The sequence below is a fragment of the Platalea leucorodia genome (genome assembly GCF_965183815.1).
Source record: "Platalea leucorodia genome assembly, chromosome: 9".
Taxonomy (NCBI): domain Eukaryota; kingdom Metazoa; phylum Chordata; class Aves; order Pelecaniformes; family Threskiornithidae; genus Platalea; species Platalea leucorodia.
In genome coordinates this window covers 29,882,177-29,901,315 of record NC_138831.1, presented here as the reverse complement: position 1 = coordinate 29,901,315, position 19,139 = coordinate 29,882,177, and the positions used below count along the sequence as shown (strand labels likewise).

Genomic DNA, 19,139 nt, shown 5'->3' with positions numbered 1-19,139 from the left:
CCAGATAAAAGCTGGATCCTTGGAGGCACAGCTGGATTTTGAAGGCTCCTGGTCCCCCCTGGCTGCAGGAGTGACCAAAGAAGATAAAGCCTCTTGGCTCAGTGCCTCCATCCCTGCATTTCCAAGAGCCCAGGAGGACCCACCTTGGGAAAGCCTGGTTGCTTTCTGCCTGTGGCTGCCTCTCACCATCTCTCTCCAGCCTGTGGAGGGGGGAAGAAGACAGCCATGGCAGCCAACACCTCTGGTGGGATGCATGATGCTCCGCTGGACAACGGCTTTGCTGGCACCGACGACCTTGTTTCTGACTGGTACATCTACGAAACCATGGAGCCAGCTGTGCCACAGGATGAGTAAGTGTCCAACGCCCCTGGTGGGTGCCACATATCCCCCTGTCCTTGCTGGGGTCACCCTGGGCAGCTGCCAGCCTCCTGCCCAGCTACTCTATCCCCTTTCTGTAGAGCGACATCCCCTGAGCAGCAGAGCCAGGATTTATTCCCAGGGGAGCAGGAGGTGATGAAAAAGGCTTGGTTTGGCCCCCTAAAAATGCTCCATTTTTTTCTGGTGCTTCTGGCAAGAGCTGGGGTAAATCCTGCAGCACGCATCTCTGCTAGTTACACTCCCTTTTGCTTAGCCTTCCCCAAAATGCAAAGTCAAGTGCATGGTGTCAACCTGCTGCCCTGACTCCTCTGAAGCCCCCAGAGCCTTTGCTGGCCTAGAGAGGGCTGCTCTGGCTTCATGCTTCTGGGTTTGAAGACATCCTCATGACACAGCCTTGCAAATTGGTTCCCTGCCTTAATCCCACCCCAGGTCTCTGCAAGCAGTTGTGCAAATTTTGGCTTGGGGTGAAGGGAGTTGGCGGCACACCCTGATCTACTGGCAGGGAAGCAGGGCTGGGGTGCTCAGCCAGGTCCCTGCACGGCACAGTGATCCTGAACAGATTTCCTACCTGCAAAATAGGGCTGAGCATCCCTGGGCTTGCATGGATGTCTTCCTTCCCCCTGCAAATTGGTGTATCAGTGGGTCTTGTAAAACCTATTCCCTCTCCATCCATGATGATCCTCTCTTTAATTGAACTTACTCCCAAGAGCAGTGCTGTGTTTGCCCCAGGGATGGGACCCCAGGGCCCAACCTCGTAGCAAGGACCCAGCACTTCATGCCCTTCTAGCTGAGTGCCCTTCCCAAGGACAAGCGAAGTGCTATAGGGAGGGGAAACTGAGGCATGGAGCAGCAGGGCAATTTATCCAAGGTGTCCCACAAGGCTCAAAGCTGGGCATCCCAAGGCCCATCTATCAGCATCTATTGTCACTCTGTTGACTTAGTTCTCTGCGCGTGGGTTTTATGCTGTTCAGTTGACTGATACCTAATCCTGAAGGCAAGCAGGAGAAGATCCCAGCGGTGACCAGCCCAAAGGGTTCCTCCTTGTCCTTGATCTTCTGCATTGTGAAACAGCCTTTGAAATCTCCTTGCCCAGCCCCAGTTTCCCCAGGCAAAGCCCCACTTGTTTGACCCACACCTCTGCTAGAAATATTTGGGGTATTTTCTGGGTGTCCTTTGCAGTAAGCCATGGTCAGTGAAGGGATGGAGGCAGCACTGGGGAGTTTGCCCATCTGATGGCTCCTGGATGCTCTGGATTTAGATGCTGAAGCCCTGATGATACCAAAAAGGGGTTTGGTATCCCTGTGCTCTCAATCTTGTGGGTGGGTGCCCTGGATTTTCAGAGCCTGGGTATTTTTGGACAGCAGGAATTTTCTGGTCTATCCAAGGCCAGCCGTTGCCAGAAGAAAAAAAAAAAAAAATCAGAGCTTTGCTAATGGAAGATGGTCCTATAAAGCCTTTTCTGGCAGGTCGGTGACAGCCTTGGATGTATGATGCCCGAGAAATCCTAATTTCACTATCAGACCCTTCCCTGCAGCCTTGCTCATAGGAGCTCTGCAGCTGGTCTGCCATCTCTGCCCACCCCACTGGCACTGCAGGGTTTGGGAGGGCATGAGGGCTTGTGTGGGGTCCCCCCTGCAAGTTACGAGGCTCAGGGGGTTCATCTCCTCGCCACAGGGATTTGCTGTCCAGTGTTGGGTGAAGGTGGCTGGGCACAATCGTGCCTGGCCTTGGGGAGAGGAGGAGGGCTGTGGCAAAGCAGAGATTAAGGGATGTAATGGAGGCCAGAGAGCAAATAAATAAAGCAAAGCCTGGCACGCCCACTTGGCTGGCCTTGGCTGGCAGAGGGATGTGGCTCTGGGACCCCATCCTGCACGTACCTACCCCAGACAGCCATCACCTCTGCCATCCCTCCAACTCTGGGGCTGGTCCCTCTCCCATGGGAAAGGCACTGAAACATCCTAGAAGGGGTCTTCAGCCTCCCAGCTGGCATTTAATAAGTGCAGTGCCTTAGGCAGCAAGGAGAACTGCTGCTTTGCAGGCTGCATCCCTTGAAAAGACAGAGCCAGAATGGATATGGGTGTAAAAGAGGTAAAGGGGGGCTTCATCCTTCCTTGCTGATCTCCTGTTCAGTCTTGGCAACCCTGTATGTGCAGGGAGGTCGCCCAGCCCCTGTGGGGATCAGCTCGGGGCCACTCCTGGGTGTTATCTCTTTCACTTGATCATAAAGTCATCCCGTGAGGGTGATTTCACCCCTGGTTATTGACGGTTGTGTAACGCAGCTCTTCAGAGGCTTTTCCCTTCTCAGCATCAGACCGAAATCTCTGCTGCCACCGTGTACGTGAGCATTACCCCAGCATCTTTGCTTTGCCCTTTTGGGACAAAATGCAACCATGTATGATTTTTTCCCCCCCCTCTTTGTAGCATGTTTCCCACCGTAATCCCAGACTGCGACCCCACCATTTCTCCCAGACTGTATCACATCTGCATGGCACCCATCTCCGTAAGTACCTGCTAAGTCCCACGGGGTGGGTTATCTGCCCCAACATCATATTTGCTGGCCCTCAGGTCAGGTCATGCCCATCTACTCCCAAATAACAGGTCTGGGCTTTTTAGCTTGAATGAGGTTTGAGCTGGGATGCTCTAACAAGGGACTCACATATCTCCAGACTTTGTTTTGTGCCTGTAGCCAATGGAAGGCTTTGATTTATTTTTATTTTTCCCAGCATGGTCCCTCTGAGCCCGTAACTCATCAGAGCAGTTTGAGAAGTGCCTGTCCCTGCTTCAGCCATGGCTGGATTTAGGGTGTTGGATGGAGACAATGTCTCCATGGAGGCCCCATCCCATAGCAGCATGTGTGAGCTCCCCACCCAGACCCCCCTATGTATTTATTGCTCCCTCAATTGGGTTTCTGGCAGCTGGCCGTGCTTGTGGGCTTGTCCTTGCTGGTGAAACGCAGGCGTCTCCACCGGAGCTGCTGGAACGGAGTCCCAGGACTGCTCAGGTACCCTGGCCCTTCACCCTGGTCCCCAGGGTCCCTGTCACCCTGCAGCCAAGTGGGTGGAGGGATGCTGAGATGCAGCATGGGATAAACCAGAGGATGGTGGGGACAGGGTGCCCGTGATATGGTGGCTCATCCCTTCCTTGGCTTGCAGCCCGGCCAACTTTCTGGAGGAGGAAGGCAACCAAGGGCTGGTGGCTGCGGTGTTTGGTATCCTGTTCTCCTCCCTGTGCGTGCTGGTCTTGGACAGGGACCCTCTGCCGCTCATCGCCCACTCCTCCCAGAGCAGCCGGGGTAAGACGAGCACCCTCCCAGAGTAAGCCGAGCACTCTCCTGGCCCGTGAGCACCACACTCCTCCCCACCCAGGATGCATGCAGCTTTGGGTGGCACCCTGAGCAGCCTGTTCACTCTGGTCCATACTGAGAGTGCTGCCTTCTCTTCCCTGTTTTGCTCTGCCTCCTCTCTTCCCACCATCCCATCTAGAGTACTGGAAGATCCTGGCTTTGCTCTACTACCCTGCCTTCTACTACCCCCTGATCGCCTGTGCCACTGTCCGGCACAGGGTCAGCTACCTCCTGGGCTGCCTGCTCTCCTGGTGCCACTGTGTGGTCCACATCTGGCAGAAGGTGGATTGTCCCCAGTCGCCAAAGGTACGTGTCCCACCACCTGGGGAAGGACCAAGGAGGCTGGTGTGGCCCAGGGTTGGAGGTGACTTTCTCACCACCTCTTTGAAGTGATGTTAAGGTGTCACCTGCCCAGGGCTAGACCCCCAGGCTGGGGTAGTCTCACATGTGACAGCTCTGCTTCTCCCCAGATATACAGGTACTACTCCACACTGTCTTACATCCCCATCATCATCTGCCTTGTGCTCTTAAGCCTTTGGTATCCAGCCCTGTTCATCAGGAGTTTCACCAGGGAGGAGGAGACTTTGGATAAGGAGGTAATGAAGATCCATGGGGTGCCTCGGGGGGTGGTAGCATGGGAGAACCCCTTGATGGACCTGCATGGTTTTGGGGAGGTGTCCTGCTCCACAGCTCACCTGTTTGCCTGGGGGACTGGGAGAACTGGGGTGCTCCCAGGGCATGTGTTCGCCACTTTTCTCCAGCACCGGGAGCTGCCTCCCCTCCATCCCTCTGACGGCACGGGTCATGGCTCTGTTTATCTCACTGGATTTGAAGACGGAGTGAAAAATCCTTCTTTGGAGTAAACTCCTTAGTACAAGAAGCTTAAGGCATCAATGCATCCCATTCAGGTCGGGACTGGGGTCGCCTTGTTTTCCCAGCAGGCTGGATAATCCCTGGCCCTTTGGGAAATGCCGGGCTTTGTTGGGAAGAGAGGAGGAAAAACCTACTTCAAAAAAAAAACCCATCAGCCCAAGTGTGGACTGAAGTGACCCCCAGGCGCTTGCTGGGAACTGGCTGGTGGGGATGAGGGTTTTCGGCTGTCCTACCGGTATGCCTGGTTTTGGGCTGCTTTGTTGATGGTAACAAGGCAGATTTATTTCCACCTTTGTGGTACCGGAAGATTTGCTGTCAGTATCGCTCCAACACGTTTGTTATCCAAACAAGGGCTGGGAGCCCATCACCCACATCCCATACGGAGGGTGCTGTGGGACATCGTGCTAGCGATGGGTGGGTGGATGGGGGTAGCAGAGCAAGGATGATTGCCGGGTGGTTGCCGAGTGGGATGCAGATGCTCTGGCCCCCCAAAAGGCAGAGTCACCTCTCCCTGCCCCGAGTGTCTGAGTGTGTCCCTGTGCTCAAATCAGGCAACTTATTGCTGCTTTCCTTAAGGTTACAGGGAGAGGTTACTACAAGAAGTACCTAAAGGCTGTCCTGTCCAAACGCCCTCGGAAAGGCAGGTAAGGACGACACCTTTCCGTAGATCTGCCTGATCAGCGAGCACCTGGGCCAGCCCTGCCTGGCTGCCCGCTGCCTGCAACAGGGGCAAAGAGGGTCCCTGCTCCCAAGGGACATGCTTTTCACCCTCTCCTTCCTCCTCCAGCTCCACAAAGATAGAAGAGAGTCTCCTATCAAGGGTCCAGATGTATTTATGCTCCTACATCTACGCTCCTGAGGAAGGTAGGCTGCGGGCAGGCGCGGGCTGTGCTCTTGGCTGCAGCAGCAGCTCGGCAAACAGGCTGCCTCCCCCTCCCCGGGGAGAGCAAATGCCTTTCTTGGCTCCTTCCCCAAAGCATCTGTGCCATGGCAGCTGCTGCCTGCTGCACGTGCGACGCCTCGGCTTTGCACAAACTGTTGCGGTTTGGGATGGGGAGCTGGGCCCCCGCCACCATGGGGGCATGGGTGGGCTGAGGCAGTGAGGTTCAGGCATGGATTGTGCTAATATTGCAGCCTGATGCTTGATAAGGGAATAAAATACATGATAAGTGGATAAAATCCCTAACAGCCCAGGAATGGGGAACTAGTCCTCGCCCCCTCTGCCCATGCAAGAAGCAGGGGCTGTGCTGGGAGGTGGCACCCCAAGGGATGCGGCTCCCCACACAGCAGGCACCCCGCTGCTGGGACTTGGTGCTGCGGGTGCACGAGGTTTCACGGCCTTGTGGGAAGGAAGAATCAACAGGAAGGAAATTCATCCAGCTGAAGTATGGAGAAACCGCTCCCAGCTACACATCCTTGCAGGATTTCCCTGGGAAAATCCCAATTAATGTTTGATCACCCTGTTCCAGTGCTCTTCCCCGGGGGGTTTGCTTTGGCTGTTGGGTTGGGTGGACCTGAAGCCTGCTCCACTCTTCCCCAGTGATCCCACATCCCAGCTCCTCTCTGATACACCCCTCCAATTCTGCCTTGCAGGTTTCCGGATCCCGCTGAAACTTGTCCTGTCCATAACCACAGCCGTGATCGCTGTCTACCAGGTGATGATGATGGTTAAATGCCAAGCAGAGCACCCTCCCTGCCTTCTTGGCTGTGTCCTCTCGAGGCAGAGGAGCCCAGAGGTCATTGCCACACCACAATTTTGGCTACAGGGATGGTATTAGCGTGCCTCAAGGTATTACCGTCCCTCGGCTGAGCCGCAGCAACCAGCTATGTACTTCCAGGGCTCAGCCAGTCTTAAGTGTTTAAGCTAAGGCGATGGCTCAGCAGTGGGATGCTGTGACCCAGGGCTCACGTGGCACCACTCCCTCGCAGGTCGCCCTGCTGCTCCTGGTAGCTGTTGTCCCCACCATCCAGATCGTGCGGGCAGGGATGACGAAGGACATCGTGGTGTTGTTGGTCCAGTTTGGCTTGGTGCCCTCGGAGAGCCCAGCCGTTCCGGGTGATATGGAGAAGGAGCTCAACACCGTCAAGTACTACCTGTGGTCCCTGGAAGGTGGGTTCCCAGCCAGGTCCTGCATCCATAAGTGATTTTTGGAGGATTTTGGAACTTATCAGAGAGATTTCTAACCCAGAGGATGGTCCAGGAAACCAGTAGGTGATGAGGAAGCTTCCAGGGGGACTTGAAAACCAGCTGCCGAAGCCGCATCCATGCAGACATGAAAGGCGGCCGCGTGAGCCTGGTGCTGTGCCAGGCATCTCTGAGCGACCACCACGTGCCAAGACGGAGAGGCAGGGAGAGCCGGCAGCGCCGCGCTGCAGATGCTGCCCTTTGGCTGCGGGCTTTGATATGTGCTGGAATCAAGCAGATGGCCCCCGGCCCCCCGCATAATTGAAAGCCCTGGATGGGGATGTGCAGGGAAGGCAGGAGTGCCCCCCTCCCTCCACAGCACTACCTTGGGGTACCACCAGCCAAGTGGGACCCTTTTTATGGCTTTTCCAGAGTCAGCAAGCCCCTCTCATCCTCTTTGTTTTCCTGACGTCTCCATCCCTCCTTTCCCCCTCTTGCTTTCCCCCCCCAGCATCCCCTTTTGTGAGAGCATCTTCCTAGGGTCTATCACACTGCCTGCTTATCATGGCTTGCTCAGTGATTTTTCCAGCGCTGAGCTAGCCTGGCTGCTTGTATTTCCCCTGGCTGCTTGGCTTTCCCCTTCCCTTCCACTGTCTCACCAGCTCATGCCTGCCTGGGAGATGGAGAAGGGATCACAAAGGGGGTAGGAAGGGAAACTGAGGCACGGTGCCCTGCTGAGGGTTACGTCCATGCAGCCCCATAACTCAGCCCTCCGCAAAGCTCCTGAGATACATTTTACAATAAAATACTGTTGCTGGGGCTGGCTGCAGCCCTGACCTGGCTGTCTCCCCCTGCTCCTCCGCAGTCTGCTACATCTGCTCGCTGGTGCTGTGCTGCCTGCTGACCTGCGCCATGCTCCTAAGGACGCTGGTGATGCACAGGTATGGTGTCCTCGCTCCTCTGGCCTTGACCTTGGCACCAAGCAGGGATGCAGCTGGTCTCTCTCCCCAGGAACAACCTGAAGGCGCTGTACCAAGGGGCCGTGCTGGATGTTTTCTACAAAGCCCATATCCTCCGCCCGTCCCGACAAGCCATTGTCTGCTGGATGAGCTTTGCTGGCTTCCAGACGGCTTTTGCCTGCCTGGGTAAAGAGGGCTGAGGGGCAGGAGGGGGCAGATGGGTGGTGGACCTCCACCTTACACAGCTTACCCCAGGTTTAAGCATCTCTTCCCCCTTTCTTACTCCATTTTGCAAAGGGATGGCTACGAAGCTTTTGCTCCTCTTTCCCCAAACACAATCTGTCCTTCTGTGGGGAGGACCATGCTGAACACCAAATGGTAGGGAAGAAAATAAGGGGGGGGGGAAACAGTGACTCGTTTTGGCTCAAGCCCAAATATTTTGATTTGAGAAGCTGCCACAGCATCTCGTGCAAAGGACTGTCTGTCTCCTCTGGTCCTGGTCATCACATCTCGGGTGCCCCTTGCTGCATGTCTTCCCAAGCACAGCCCGGATCTCCCTGGCTGGGAGGACTTGCCGCCCAATGGATGGGTGGAGGATGTCAAAGAGGGTAGAAATCCTCACCCCACCATTTTAAGGCCTCTCTGTCCCATGAGAGGTGACTCTGGGCAGCGTCTGCAGTGATGCATGTGCAACACCCAACCATATCAGCACCGCAGGAGAGTCAAGCTGAGGGTCCAGGGGAGTGATGGAAGGACAGGGGGTACCACCAGGTCTGTTGGGAAAGGGGACCTATTTTGCAGGCAGATTGCAGAGATCAGTGTGGAGGTAGGAGCTGGGGAGCACCAATTCTTTCACCCCTTTGGCAGCAAGGATGAGCTTTCCTTTGGCCACCCAGTGCTCGGTGCATCCCTGGCAGAACTGGCTGCATCTTGTCATGCTGCCGTGAATCTGCCTCCTGCTTAAAAATCTTGGTTTTCAAGTCATTAAAGCAAAACAGTGGAGGTGAAGCACAGGCTCAAGCACAAGGAACCACAGCATCTGCTGATCTCGATGTGATTTATGATTAGAAATCAGAGCTCAGGCTGATTTTTATGATGAGGCATCATAGTTGCAGCCCCCAGTGATGGCTCTTCTCAGCGGGGATAATGTGGGGAGTGATAAGAAAGGCTGAACTTGTAATTAAATCCTGTGCAGAGCATTGTGTTCAGAGCGGGGGAGGCAGGAAAGGATCTCGCAGGCTTTTTATGGGATTAAAATGAAAGACATGCTCAGCAACAAGCATGGGTTTGGGGAATAAGAGCAAGAACAAGAACCACTTCTCCATCCTCCCCCACGATGGTCTCTCTCCCCGTGTCTCCCTCCCAGGTCTCCTCATCCAGCAAGTGATTTTCTTCATCTGCTCAGTTGGGTTTACCTTCCTCTTTGTCATCCCACTCCAGTCCGGCACAAACACGCACCTCTTCAAAACCATTCAGAACATGTGGTGAGCACTTGCAGCCCTCAGGGAGGGATGGAAGACCCAAGTGGGTGCCCTGTCCATGGGCATGGTGTGTTTTGGGATACTCTGTCAAGGGGAGGCTCTTTCAACTTTGCTGGAGCTTTCTGCTGCCTGGGATGGTGTCTCATGCTTGGGACCCTCCTGGTGTCCAACCTACCTCTTCCCTCCCACCCAGGCCCTTCTGGTTGACCCTGGTTGTTGCTGTCATCGTGCAAAATTTGGCAGCTCACTACCAATTCCTGGAGCAGCATCCTCTCCGAAAAGAACTCACCAACAGGTATGGGGATGTGGGGTCCTTTGGGGCAGAGCTGTCCCTCCCAAGGTCCAGGACCTCGGGACTGTGTTGGGTTTATACATGCCCCTGATGTCGTGGCATCCTCTGTGCCGTGAGCTCAAGGGGGAAAGCCTGTGGGTTTGAGGGGTTTAAGTGGCTCTATGCTCCCAGAGATGTTTCTTTAGCTGCTTTAAAGGGCCATGGTCCATTTACAGCCTTGATTTCAGTGGGGTGAAGCTGGTGAGGTCTGTGGCCTGCTCCACCACCCCCATTTGCAAGCCTCAGAGGAAGCCCAGATCCCTCAGGATCAGCTGGACTGGTTCAGACGCTGCCAGCAGATGTGGTCCCTTGCTCGCGCGTGGTGTTGCTGCCTAAGCTGTCTCCTTACACTGAAGACCAGGGTGACAAATCTAGGTGTCCTGCTCTGTCCAGCCAAGGCACTTCCATCACCTCCATCACTTGCCCAGCATTGCAGGGAGGCTGCTGTAGCTCTGCTGGCCTCCACAGGAGCTGGTGTCTTCCATCCCAAACCACCATACTCATGATTTGTCTGGTTTCTAAGTCTTCAAGGAGAAATGGAGACCCTATGCATGCTGGAGGGCAAGTTCTGAAGTCCTGACAGTGCACCAGGTTTTCTCCTCTCCAAGAGCCCTGAAGGGTGTTTGCTTCTCTCCATGGGATGGAGACACCTCAAACGGGGACTGAGTCTGCTGGGGAGGGAGAGAAGGCTGGGAGGCTTATTTTGGCAGGTTCCTCTGTCAGGGAAAGGCTGTGTTTCCCGTCCCGTGGTGTTTGTGTTCCTTACTCCTCCTTCTCCACCCACAGGCGAGCTCTCTACATAGTCACCTACCTGTTCTTCCCCATCAACGTCCTGGTGGGTGTTCTGGCCGGGGTATGGAGGATGGTCATTTCTGGCCTTTATAACTCTGTTCACTTCTGCCAGCTGGACATCAGCCTGCTGAACCGCAGTGTGGAGACCTTCGACCCCGGTAGGACATTGGGGAGGGTCCCTCTGCAGCACCTCTGTGAGCATGGGAGCCCTTCTCCGACCACCAAGCTCCTGGGGGACATGGTCAGGGGCTCCTGCATCACCTGGAGCTGCTGGGACCGAGGGTGGCTTCAGGTCTTCATACTCTGTGTTCAGGAAGAGGCAGGTGGGACAACAGGAGCAAGTGGCTCCTCCTGATGCCCACTTAGTCCTGCTTTTCCATCCATTCCCAAGGGCAGGTGATGCCCTGCTGGGGACCTGTGGGCTTCACCAGTAGCCAGACCCCATTCCCATGGGCAGCGGACCCTCATGTCTCATGTGCTAAAGGCAGCAGGGACGGGACTCCAGCCTTTCCTCTGCTTTTTTTGCTGGGATTTTGGGAGTGGAGCTCTTCCCCAGCTCTGATGGCAGAGCAGTTCTGGCAGGGCAGAGATGGAGCCGGGCAAATAACCCTCCTCTTTGCTCAAGAGAAGGGGGAACCATGAAGTCTGGCCCCACCACAGGTATTTACTGTGGGCCATGTTCCCCCAGGCTACCACACTTACTGCCACTACCTGAAAATCGAGGTCAGCCAGTCCCACCCAGTGATGAAAGCCTTTTGCTTGCTGCTTCTCCAGCTAGCCAGGCCGGAGGGGCCACCGGGGCTCCAGGCCAGCAACATGGAAGAAGGTGAGACCTTCCCACCACCAACCGGGGGGGATGCACGGCCTGGGGTTGCATCAGGGTCTCCTCTGCAGGTTTGCTCCTCTAGAGGTGTTGTTGGTGCCCTGGGGTAAAGGAACCATTGAAGGCTGTGGTTCTGCTGCTCCCTCTGGTTTTATGTCACCTCTTCTGTTTGGTGTGTAACCATCTCCATCCCAGGAGCTGTCCCCGGTCCTCTGCCCGTGCAAGGGCAGGATGGGGCCTGGCTGCTTTAACCCCAGGGTGTAGATGGCATCTGGGCAGCCCCAGCGAGGGGGAGCTGAGGCTGAAATCGTTCCCCTCCTCCTGTCTCCTTCCAGGCATCCAGCTAATGCAGCCCAAGAAAGTGCCGCCCAGCAGAGCCAGGTTCAAGCAGAGCCGAGCCCGGTGGTGGCTGGCCTACACACTCCTCAACAACCCCTCGCTGACAGCTTGCCGGAAAACTGCCCTCTCCGACCCCACAGCAAATGGCACCCAGCTCAGCCCCGCCAAGCCCTGACCTCCGGAGAAGCCCCCCACCTCTCTCTGCCTCCCACGCACGCTCCTGTCCTGTCCCATCCCATCCCTGTCTCCCACTGACTCTCCTCCTGTGCTGGCAGGAATTTTGGGCACCTCTTGCCCCTCTCCAGCCTCCAGTCCCTCTCCAGCAGTGATCGGGGCTGGTTTTTAACTCTAGGTCCATGTTGAGCCACTGCCAAGGTCCAGACGTGAAGACACAGCCAAATGGGTCAGCTCCAATCCTGACCTAGAGGGAGAAGGGTTGATGAGCCAAGCTAAACCCTTCCAGCATTTCAGAAACATCTTCTTAAGAGTCACTCCTGCAATGAGCCCACCAGTTCTCAACAGTTGCCTTTCCAACATGTGGCAAGGCAGGCACAAGTCCCCAGCACCAGGCCAGTAAGGAAAGAGGGAGAAGGTGTGTGCGTGTGTGGAGGGATCCTCAGCCAGACTGAGCACGAGGAGCTACCTGCATCTCGGCATGGTCTCCCTGTGGAGAAGGTCCCCGCTGCCAGACCCATCCCCAGATTCTCCCTTTCAGGTCTGATCCTGGCTCTCCTTGGGTGCTGTACCTAACCCTGGGACTCTTTTTTTTCCCCCAATATTGTGAAGCCTGAAATCCCCATCTGCTCTGCTCTGGGTCATGAGGTTGCAGAGACGTTTGTTTTCTGTTCCCTATAGCTCTTGTCCCCTCGGTGCCTCTTGCTGCCACCTTGTTTTGTTTAAAGCTAGTGGTTCCCCAGGGCCAGTGACCCTCCAAGCAAGATGAGCTTGAATCCATAGAAAGCAGTTTTACATCTCGCTTAGATGTGCTGAGTCAGGGAAGGTTAATAAATCACATACCTCATTCCTATGCTTGGGGTGTGTTTGGTCTCTTGGCCGTTCCCGAATAAGCCAGACCTGGCAGGAAGGACACAAGGACTGTCGTAGCCATGTCTCTGGGTGATGGCTGGGACTGACCTTGCTCAGCAGAGGCTTTGCGGTAGATCTGTTTGACCTGGGGGTGATGGGACCAAATCTGTGATCCCCCTCCCCACCTTAGGCAAATTTTAACGCAAAGCTGATCAGTTTGCTTTCCCATCAAAACGTTTGGCCCCTAAACCACAGCTCCAATGAAGGATGGAAACTGAAAGAGGAAGTTTTGTGGCTAAAGCACCAAAGGTAGGTATCCAAGGTGTTGCTGGATCACTTCTTCCCACGAAGTGTCCCTTGAAAATCCTGCCTTTGGTGGTTGGAAGGATGCCTAGCGTCAGCCCGCCATTGCAGGCAGCAAGCAGGGCTCTTGGTAAGTTGCACTGGTGGCTTCTTACTCTTTCATCTCAAACACCTCCACCTTGCTAAAACAGATGACTTTTTGAGACTTTGCAGCCCACTCTGCATGGAGCAGGGCTGCTGTGCCGTCCCCTCCGCTCAATGAGGTTGACGTAGTTTGAGCCCCTTGCCCCAGGGACCTCCTTGGAGGTGAGCAGACCTGCTCTTTGCAGGCTTTCAAGGACCCCATGCCCTCTTGCCGGGGTGCTTGCAGCACCGTTGGTGTGGTTTGGGGGTGAGCGAGGCTTAGCCCTGTGCTTTGGGGTTTGCCTGGAGTGTCCTGGCATCACCCCACAACATTGAAGCTTCCTGGCTGGGAGCCAGCCCCCTCCCCAGGAGCCCGACCTGCTCCCTTTTCATCCCAGCAAGGAGAGGGAGGTCCCTTTCATCTGCTGTCTGCAGGCACTGCCCAAACAGCCACCGGGTGTGCTTGGATGCTCAAAGCCCTGTCACATCTGCTGCCCTGACCAACACTGTTTTAATCGTATTTGATTAGTCTGGCACACAGTACAGTGTCACCAAACTGGGTGACAGCGGTGGCACCAGAGGCAGATCTGGATTGTTTTCTTTTTAAGACAGCAGGAGCCCAAGGTGTGATTTCTGCTGCTTTCCCAGCTCTGGGCTTTACATGCTTGGGTTTGCATGTCTGAGCACAGGAGAGATGCAGTGCTGGTGGGTGCTGGGTGTCCTGTGCATATCCAGTGAAGGGATGCCCTAAAGCAAGGGCTGTGCCTTTCCCTTGCAGCCCATCCCAACGCATCTCCAGCCTCCCAGGCCCTGGGACTTTGAAGGCAGCCTTGGTAATCCCTGAAATCTTTCGCAGCTCTGGGCCATGGGTGGAGCTGGATTTCAGCATCTGTTTACACAGCCCTGCCCGAGGCTTCCTGGAGATGTCTTGGCAAGCAGCGGGCTGGGGCCGAGGTGAGAGATGACAGCCGTGGGAGGAAGACAGGAGGTGGCTTCATTGATTTGTTTGTTTTCTTTCCCTTCTTTGACATAAGCAGGGTGCCCTGGGGGTGAACTGAGCTCCTCTTCCTCACGGTGCCTTCTCACCTGCTCTCTAAACCCCCAACGTCAGTAGAGCCATGGGATAGCTCTGCCCCTGCGCATCAGCAGTCCTCTCCACCCAACCCTGAACTGATGGGGAGGAGGTTCAAGGAGCTGATCTGGCTGAAAACCACCCTTAAAAAAAAAAAAAAAAATGCCCATGTGAGGAATAGAAATTCAGGTCTGGGTCATGCTGTGGTTTTGCAAATATGAGGGACAGAGAGGAGCTGATGGCAGGCTGAGGCATCCCAGACTCGCACCGGCTGGTGGCCGTGGTGGGTTGGGGTGGTGATGCCAAGTGTGGCATCACCTGCAGCATCCAACTCAGGAGCTGTGTGGCAGGGTGCCCTGTTTGGTATGAATGAGAGATGCTTTATATCGCTAATAACTTGACATAAAAGCTATGAGTAAACTCGGTGAATGCGGAGGAATTCACCTTTCTGGCAACAAAACAGCCTCACGCCAGCAAAGCTGGGGGCAGCAGCAGCTCTGCAAAGTGAGCAGAGACTTTCAGGCATGGCTTAGGGCTGCCAGGAGCCTAACTCTTATTTTTTATCCTTATCCCAGGCTCCAAACCCTGTTCCCAGCCAAGGCTGCAGGAGAAAGCTCCCGTACCCCCCTATTCCCAGGCAGGCAGGGAGGGGAGGACCCCAGCTGGGATAAAATTGATGTTAAAAGTTTCATCCTACAAAATGAAACCGAAACTCTCATTGGGGCCACGATGTTTTTCATCCTTTCTGCCTGTAATGGGAAAAATATGCGCCTGCTTGTTAGCATCAAAGGCCGTTCGTGCAAGCAGCCGCTGGCTGTTTGTGGGCTGTTTCTGCCTCAGGATCCCCGCAGAGACCTCGGCGCCGTACCCGGATGGTGTTGCTGTGTGTGGCAGCTCCTCCACTGCCCCTTTCCTTACCCTGTGAGCTGGCTGGACACCGAATCATGGGGCTGGAGAGCCTGTGTGGAGGCTTGAGGCTCTGGGACAGCTGCTTTTTAGCTAGTTTTGGCGTTGCTGCCTTCCCCTGCCTGCTGCAGGCAGCGATGGGGGGAGTTTTGTGTACTCTATAAATGCATCCTCCCTCCAGGGTCATCATGGGGGGATGCTACAGTGTAGGAAGGGCTTTGGGGAAGCTGGGGGGAAAAGGGGGTTGGTGATGAGCTATGGTACCCCAGATGATGCTGGGTCTGGGGGATTTCAGGGTGCACAGAGGCAGCACGCACCAGCTTGTTTAAAAAAAAAAAGAAAAAAGGTATTTATTGCTCTTGGGACTTCGCTGTCCATACAGCTTCGGTTATAAGGCGAGGGTGGCTGCAGAGGTCTGTCCAGCTCCTGCAGGCGAGCACTGGCAGAAGGCAGGAGAGCTGGACCACCTGTGCCTCAGGGTGGGGGAGATGGAGATGCTCAGCCCGCCCCCATGAGACAAGGGGTCCCCCAGTACCCTAGGGCAGCAGGGTATGGTATATATGTCCCACGTGGGAATACTAAAGCACTTATAGATAATTGTGTTTATGGCTTATAGGTCAGCTCAGCGTCTTTCTCTCATGTCTGGATTTTCCCAGTCTTTCTTCCTCCCACTCCATTATATAGCCCCCGCTCAGTTTCCCATCAGATAGGGGTGCTGGGAAATTATTTTGGTCTCTTTGGGCTCAAATCCCTCCCCACCAGGGTCGGAGCCAGAGCAGTGCAGCTCGGTGGGTCCAGCCCAGATGAGCATTTTGTACTGCAGGCTTCAGCGGTGAAAGGGAAGGGGGGAGGAAATCAGCTGCACAGCATCTGGGAGAGGTACTGAGGGTGGCAGAGCCTGATCCTGTGACATGCAGGGAGGGTGCAGGCACCCTGGGTGCTCCCAGCACCCAGCCAGCAGGAGCCTTTTGTGCTCCTACAGGGATGAAGCCTGTGGGAAAGCTTCTCCTGCTCCACAAAATGGCTGGATCCAAGCCTAGGGCCCCATCCTATGTGTCCTACCATACCCGTCCTACTTACAAAGCACCATCATATCTCTGTCCCCCAGAGCTACGTGTTCTGGGACCCCAGAACCCTGTGTCCAGGCTATGCCCCCATTCTCAGACTGGTCCTTCTGCTCCTGGTGCTTCACGTGAGGTTGCTGGTAGAAAGGATCCGCCTGGCCGGCCAAGGGCCCAAGCGCTGGTCATGGCAGGGATGTAATCTTTGGTGCCGCTGGACTGATAGGATCCTCTTTGCGAGAGATCCCCTCCCTGGTTGTGGCTGGCTACTGCAGGTGGAGGAGGGCTCGTGGTGGGCTCTGAGAATGGGTGATGGTCACCCTGTTGAGGGTGGACTTCAGTCCCGCAGCTGCACTTTGGTCTCAGAAGGGAGATAAGTCACGAGGTGGCAGATTTGGATGCCTGGAAAGCGGCAGCACGGTGTGGATCTGCTCTACATCACCTGAGCTTGTTTGAAGCTCTCAACTAATGGAGCCCAGACCTGACTCCCATCTAAGGAGGGGTTGAACTACTAGCCCTGGGCCTGAGTCTTGGCCCCCTTTGACTCCTGACCGCTTGCAGTTCCCAGAAGCTCAGCAAAGGCATGGTACTACGTGAAGATAAATGCTACAGAAAGAGGGGGAACCTCCAAGGCACTGTTTCCTTCTCTCCCCTTTAACAGCAGAGCACAATGCCCAAAGCCAGCAGGAGGGTCCCCAGATGGACCTGGGGCACCGCTCCTCCAGCCCTGCTCTTTGACTCCCTTGGCATGTGGTAAACAATCACCAACTTTTCCCCAGCACCGGAGGGATCCATTTCATCCCCCTTGTAGCAGCTCCGACCTCCGAGGTGGCTGGCTTGGGGGTCATCTCGGAGTAGGTCTTCAGCTGGATTCTCTGACCCAGCCAAGGCCACGTTGACTGACACATCCCGTGTGCCCACATCATTGACAGCGAGGCAGGTGTAGATGCCTTCATCCTCCTTGCTGAAGTTGGGGATGGCCATGGTGCCATTCTTGAAGACCAAGAAGCGCTCCTGGCTCTGCTTGACATTTCCATCCCGTGCCACGTTGGGCCCATTGATCTCAACATGGCGGCTGGAGGTCTGGATCTTCCACCTGATCTCTGGTGGAGGGCTGCCCGCCACGCTGCAGTGCAGGGTCAGGGTGAGGCCGTCGTACATGACGGTGTTGTCCAGGTTGGAGAGGTAGGTGAGCTGCACAGAGGGAGCAACACAATGGTGGTCGGGGATGTCCGTCACTGCCCTGCCTTTCAGCCTGCTGGGAGCCACGCACAGAGTAGACCCCCCCTTGGTGATGGAGACGGAGGTGTTCTCGGTCCACTTCTTCAGCCAGAAGACCTTGCAGGAGCAGTTGAAGGGGTTGTTGAAGATCTGCAGCTGGGACAGGGAGGGCAGGTTGTCAAAGGTGCCCTCAGCCAGGGTGGTCAACTCATTGTCATTGAGCCAGAGGGAGCGCAGGTCCTTCAAGGAGCGGAAAGCGTCCCGGGGCAGCCCGGCCAGGCGGTTGTTGTTCATCTTCAGGATCTGCAGACCGCTGAGGTTACTGAGGTCCTGCCAGGGGAAATCCGCAATCTTGTTGTGGCTCAGGTCCAGGTTCTTCAGGTGCACTAACAAGGCAAAAGTCCCTGGTTCCACCACCCCAATCTGGTTGTAGCCCAACCACAGCGACTGCACTTCAGGAACCTCAGCAAAGGAGCCCTGTCCCAACCAGCCGATCCTGTTGGCCGACAAGGTGAGGATGGTGACATTGGAGGACAACCCCTTGGGTACCTCCTGAAGATCCTTGTAGGCGCACTCAGCCAACAGCCGCCCGTTCTTCTTGGTGGAGCAGGAGCAGGCACTGGGACAAGCCAGGCAGGGCCCCAGGAGCGTGGCCAGCCCCAGGCAGCAGAGAAGGGGCCTCATCCTTCCTCCTGGGAACAGAGACGGAGGGGAATGAACGGGATGGGTCTAGCCGAGATGGGGATCTGCTTTTTCTTGCCAAGTACTAAGAGGAAGCAGCAGAAGAGCGAAGCATCCATGTGATTATCCCCAGAACTTCATCTGGAAAAGGCTGTTTGTTTGAAATATTCCCTAATCTGAAGAAGGCACTTCCTCACCAAAAGCAGAGCCTTCGACTACCTACATGAGCAGGGAACTTACCCCTAAACCCTTTCCTTCCCCCACTAGAAAATGCCTCTTTTTGATCTTTGATGAAATACCAATGCCCTGGGCTGCTGTTTTCCCAGGTTTTGGAATGAAAAGTGGGAGCTGGGGTTTCAGAGTTCATCCTGCTGAGGCTGGAATTAGGGGAAATGGAGGAACCACAGCTCTTTCACAACCAGTCTTCCCCTAAACCATCAAGTTGTTGGGATTTTCAGGATGCTTTCAGACCTCAAACCAACCCCCCCATCTCCATATTTTTTCATGTCATGGAAAAAACCAGCTTCTCAAGTGCTTTTTCTCAGCAAGAGAGTGTGGGGTCCCCGGCTGCTGGAAGTCTTTAGAGAGAAATATTTCTGAGCTAACTCCTTACTCCCCTTCTTGCCTTGCAAAGGGGACTGTGCACGCTTGGTTCCCAGCGTCTGGAAGCTGTGTCCCACCAGGGAAGAGGTTAACTGCGGCTCTGCGAGGAGCTGGCAGCGAGACCCCTTTGTCTCTGCCTTGTCGGCAAGTTTTGCTGCTCCTTCCAGTCCCCAGCCCTGTCATTTAGAGCAGGAGGGGGGAGACATTTTATTGGCAATGGAAAGGCTGAATAAGACCTGCACAACAGCTTGGGGGGGAGGGGGGGGGGGGCAAAAAGGGACACAAAGGGTCCTGTCCTGCAGGGATAGACCACCCCAGGGCTGGGGTTCAAGGGACGGGGAAGGAGCCCCGAGGGCTCTGGGGGTGATGGAGGGGTGAGAGCCCAGCAGTGCGGGGGGGGGTGGGGGGTGGGGGGGTGGATGTTCCCCTTGGCTGATGCGTGTAAAGCCCCTGGCTGGTGTCATTTTGGGGTGGCCCGTATCTATCCCAGCCCAGCCTGCCCAGCAAGGTGTTGGTCCCGGCTTGCAGGGGTAGATCCCCATCACCCCGACCGATGCGCTGTCGGATGCAGGGGGAACAGGGCCGGGGGCTCACCCCCGGGGCAGCACCGGGGACGGGAGCGGGTCCCGCGCCGCTTGAGCTCCCGGAGCACCCCTCCGCCTCGGCTCCCTCCCATCCCAAACCCCCCCTCCACCGCCA

General features: G+C 55.6%; 2 protein-coding genes across 2 annotated transcripts; one reads left to right on the top strand and one right to left on the bottom strand.

The window, feature by feature from the left end:
- Positions 1-225: 225 nt before the first annotated feature.
- STRA6 (signaling receptor and transporter of retinol STRA6) lies at positions 226-11,619 on the top strand (the record flags this gene model as incomplete). The annotated part of the gene is made up of 17 exons (XM_082321844.1): positions 226-350; positions 2,800-2,878; positions 3,294-3,379; positions 3,531-3,670; positions 3,861-4,027; positions 4,192-4,317; positions 5,171-5,238; positions 5,382-5,458; positions 6,188-6,249; positions 6,524-6,704; positions 7,585-7,660; positions 7,731-7,864; positions 9,045-9,162; positions 9,353-9,454; positions 10,277-10,440; positions 10,971-11,108; positions 11,441-11,619. The coding sequence occupies 17 exons, from the start codon at positions 226-228 to the stop codon at positions 11,617-11,619; spliced, it is 2,022 nt and encodes a 673-aa protein (XP_082177970.1).
- Positions 11,620-16,328: 4,709 nt separating this feature from the next.
- ISLR (immunoglobulin superfamily containing leucine rich repeat) lies at positions 16,329-17,840 on the bottom strand (the record flags this gene model as incomplete). Its single annotated transcript, XM_082321473.1, has 1 exon — positions 16,329-17,840. One exon carries the CDS (start codon positions 17,838-17,840, stop codon positions 16,590-16,592), a length of 1,251 nt encoding a protein of 416 aa, XP_082177599.1. The 3' UTR covers positions 16,329-16,589.
- Positions 17,841-19,139: the final 1,299 nt, after the last annotated feature.